Here is a 3,484-nt window from a genome sequence, read left to right as displayed (position 1 = left end):
AGAAGCAGTCATAAGAAAACTTTTAACTACCCCTATTCCTTTCTCTCCCCCTCTCTACCTCTTCCTCTCTCGCTCTCTCAAAAGCATACACGTGCAAGTACACAATCATTCAGTAAAATATAACTCATGTTCGTCAATGTTTTGTAAATTTACCAAGATTTTCACTAGGGTGTTAGGGTTAGGGTTTTAGGGTTATGGTTAGGGTTTAGGGTTAGTGTTAGTGTTAAGATTAGGGCTGGGTAATCGTGCGGGTGTTAATCTGAAAAATTACAGATATGTGAAAAGTACCAACACTGCCATCTATTATAACTTTTGTTGTTCTGTTTAATATATACATAGATTATGCCTCCAAAGAAGAGAGTTTGCTGGGGAAAGACAGCAACCGGTTTAAAATGACAGCAACAGACTGCAGTAATGCACCACATTCCACAAGCTACTTTGAACATAATGCAAAGTGGTGCATCAACATCTTCTGCCCAATCTGATGGAATTCTGGCAAAACTGTGTAGCAACAGATTGCCAGCAATTGCTTCATCCTAGCTCATGCGAAAAGGAATTACCCTGCTATGTATAATCAAGGCAGCGCAAAAAGTTGTTTTGCACAAGCATTTCTATAGCCAATTACACGGATGAAATTTACGTATGCTTAATAATTTTACGCAAAACAGCCTTCAGACTTTCCCTATTAATTTCATCGTCTTTTGAATTATGAACATATTTACATCATAAGGGTTTTTTCGTTGTAAGGCTTTCTTTTTTAGTTGATTTTCAGCTAGCAAGACTTATCGTAGATGGCATAATAAGTCACACCCGGACAAGGTCGGGTTATACTGCTAGTAAGTAAATAAAATAACTTTTATGCTATCTAAAGATTAAAAGGATAATTTATTCATTTGTACAATTGAGTCATTTGCTTATAAGAGTTATAGTGTTCATTTCTTTCTCAATAACATTAGTGATATGAGAAGTGAAATCAAAAGTGAATCAAAAACCAGGTATTTATTTTAGAAGCAACTTGTGTCCTTCTCTCATGCAATATATACCCCATATTTATACAATAATTATCAAATTATTTAAGTTAGCCAAAATTGACGTCATGTTACATCTCTAACACAACTTCCTATAGTTTAACTAATTTAGTAATTTTATTCTTGACTTTAACTTGATGAAAGTTCATCTAAAGAAGTCTGTACTTATTTTGCTGACCATCATTTCCAACAACTTTAAGATAATGGAAACAATTATATATGCTCTCTTACCCTACTATTTTATATTTGATTTCTCTTTCCATTGTAAGTGATTGCTACCCAGTTTCTGTAGAACTAGATCCACTAGAGACCTGATCTCCGAAGGAGATATTTTCCCACAATCCAAATGTGCATAAACAGTGGTTAAGCAAGGGCCAGCTTCCAGAACCAAACATAGGCATTTCACACACAATGTGGTGTTCTGCATCTGGTGGAGTAATGAGGAGATAATTCACTACAAGTTTGTTCTGGATGCTCAAAACTTCAATGCCAAGCTGTACTCCTAACAGCTGGGAGGTGTATGCCATTGTGCAGCAAAATACCCAGCATTGGTTAACAGAAAGCAAGCTCTTCTGTAGCAAGACAATGCATGACCTCATACCACTCAAATGACCCAAAATAAAATCCAGAAACTTGAGGGAATCAAACAGATGCCACAGCCAGCATATAGTCCAGACCTAGCTCCCTTGGATTATTACTTGTTCTGATCTATGGCTCACTTCCTGTGTTCACAACACCTCATCAACCAAGAGAAGGTGGGAGCACAAGAACTGGGATCAAACAACAGGCAAAAAGGAGCACAAGAACTGGGATCAAGTAAGGGATCAAACAACAGGCAGAAAGGTGGCTTCAGATGGTATAACATGATGACCTCTACTTTGAATGCTAGGCTACTTTTGTTGTAACTTGACAAATAAAGCAAATAAATTATGAAAATAATTCAAAACTTTTGACTCAACACAATATTAATCATTTTCCATACACAAAATTATTAGAGTCATTTCAAAATATAGCATATTTATATTTATTGAAAGAATCAGCATTTTTGACAGTTTGGTTTCAGCCACATCATTATGAATACATCATTCTTCTTTATGTAAAAATTATATACATTCATTAATATGCCTACACACATGCAAATACAAAAGCAATTTGAAGATCTGATATAAATTTTTATAAGTAAAATCCATAATTCAAGGCAAACATTTTTTTAACATGCATAAAATACTGGCAAAAAAACCCCAAAAAACCATTGTTAACAGCAAATATTTAGTAACATTTCAACAGTGCTTTTAGACCAAGCATTTTACAGGTCAATTGAGTGGAAACAAAATTAAAACAAAAGGGATGCAAACACCATTTTTTTAGTGGTGGTGGTGGTGGTGGGGTATCAATGGGGAAATGAAATGAAATTACATACCCTAACTGGATCTTGAGGCTGTGAAAAGAAATTCATGTTTATGGAAAAAATGAGCAAAGCTTCTTTAATGAATACACAAATAAAATATGATGATCAGCTATATTAAAAGACTATGAAATGTACATCAAGTCATATCAGGTAATCTGTCTCAAATAACAAATAGCAAAAGTATGAGAGCTGATGAGTGAAGAACTTGCACATAATACTGATACAGTTGAAAGGTACTTTGGTTGACTGCAAATATATTATTGCAGTGACAGGGTAAAGGGGAAGCCTGATAGCCAAAGCAATTTAAACACATTAAATCAATATGCATGGAAAATCATAAGTGAATCTCGAGAAACTAACAACAATCACAGAATGGTTATATGTGTTTGTCTGTGTGTTTTTGGTTTGAATATATATATAGTATATACAAGGTGCATTCTAGAAATTTTAAAACTTTTTTTAGGAGAGGCAATTGTAACTCCCTTAGATTATTGCAATTTTAGTATATCATTATTATACATTTAATAAGCTGACTTGCCAACATTTTTTAAATTCCAGGTTGATGGAGATGGCTGTAACAACACTTTAAACACACCCTACTAAGCACTGCTTATCACAACTAACTAGTTTGCAGAATGCAGTTGGAACATGAAGACAATTTGGAAGCTCACTACACATTAAAGTTTTGTGTTAAAATGCTACAGAAACTTATGAAATATTCCAGACTGTTTATGGATTAGCTTATATGAGCCAAGCATCTGTTTTACAATGGCACCCGAGCGAGCGCACAAACCGTTGCTCTGATCCCGCGGTTCCTCTCGTACTGGACGGGATAGCCGTAGCCGAGTTGACGTTGCCGGCGCAACCACCTAAGGCCGCAAGAGCCGAAAAAAGAAGAAGAAGAAGAAGCGTAGACGGCTCCGGAAGCGCACCGAGGTGCACAACCAAAGACCGAACTCCGCCGCCGCCTCAACCCCCGACCGCTCGCGACACGGGGCGCCGCGTATGCGCGATGCATCGGTAGGATAAAACTAACCTGTCTCACGAC

At 36.5% G+C, this 3,484-nt stretch overlaps 1 protein-coding gene across 6 annotated transcripts in view; it reads right to left on the bottom strand.

The window, feature by feature from the left end:
* LOC106874397 (phosphonopyruvate decarboxylase) overlaps nucleotides 1–3,484 on the bottom strand; it is a 186,893-nt gene that overhangs the window by 131,884 nt on the left and 51,525 nt on the right. For 4 of the 6 annotated variants that reach the window (XM_052971685.1, XM_052971688.1, XM_052971689.1 and 1 more), the window contains one exon: nucleotides 2,449–2,466. The exons of the other annotated variants lie outside the window; for them this stretch is intronic. In XM_052971685.1, coding sequence (XP_052827645.1) covers nucleotides 2,449–2,466 — 18 coding nt within the window. The remainder of the gene's footprint in view (nucleotides 1–2,448; nucleotides 2,467–3,484) is intronic. 6 annotated transcript variants of the gene reach the window in all.

The sequence above is a fragment of the Octopus bimaculoides genome, chromosome 11 (genome assembly GCF_001194135.2).
Source record: "Octopus bimaculoides isolate UCB-OBI-ISO-001 chromosome 11, ASM119413v2, whole genome shotgun sequence".
Lineage (NCBI taxonomy): Eukaryota > Metazoa > Mollusca > Cephalopoda > Octopoda > Octopodidae > Octopus > Octopus bimaculoides.
Note: the sequence above shows the minus strand (reverse complement) of the source record. Positions and strands in the feature narration are given on the sequence as shown.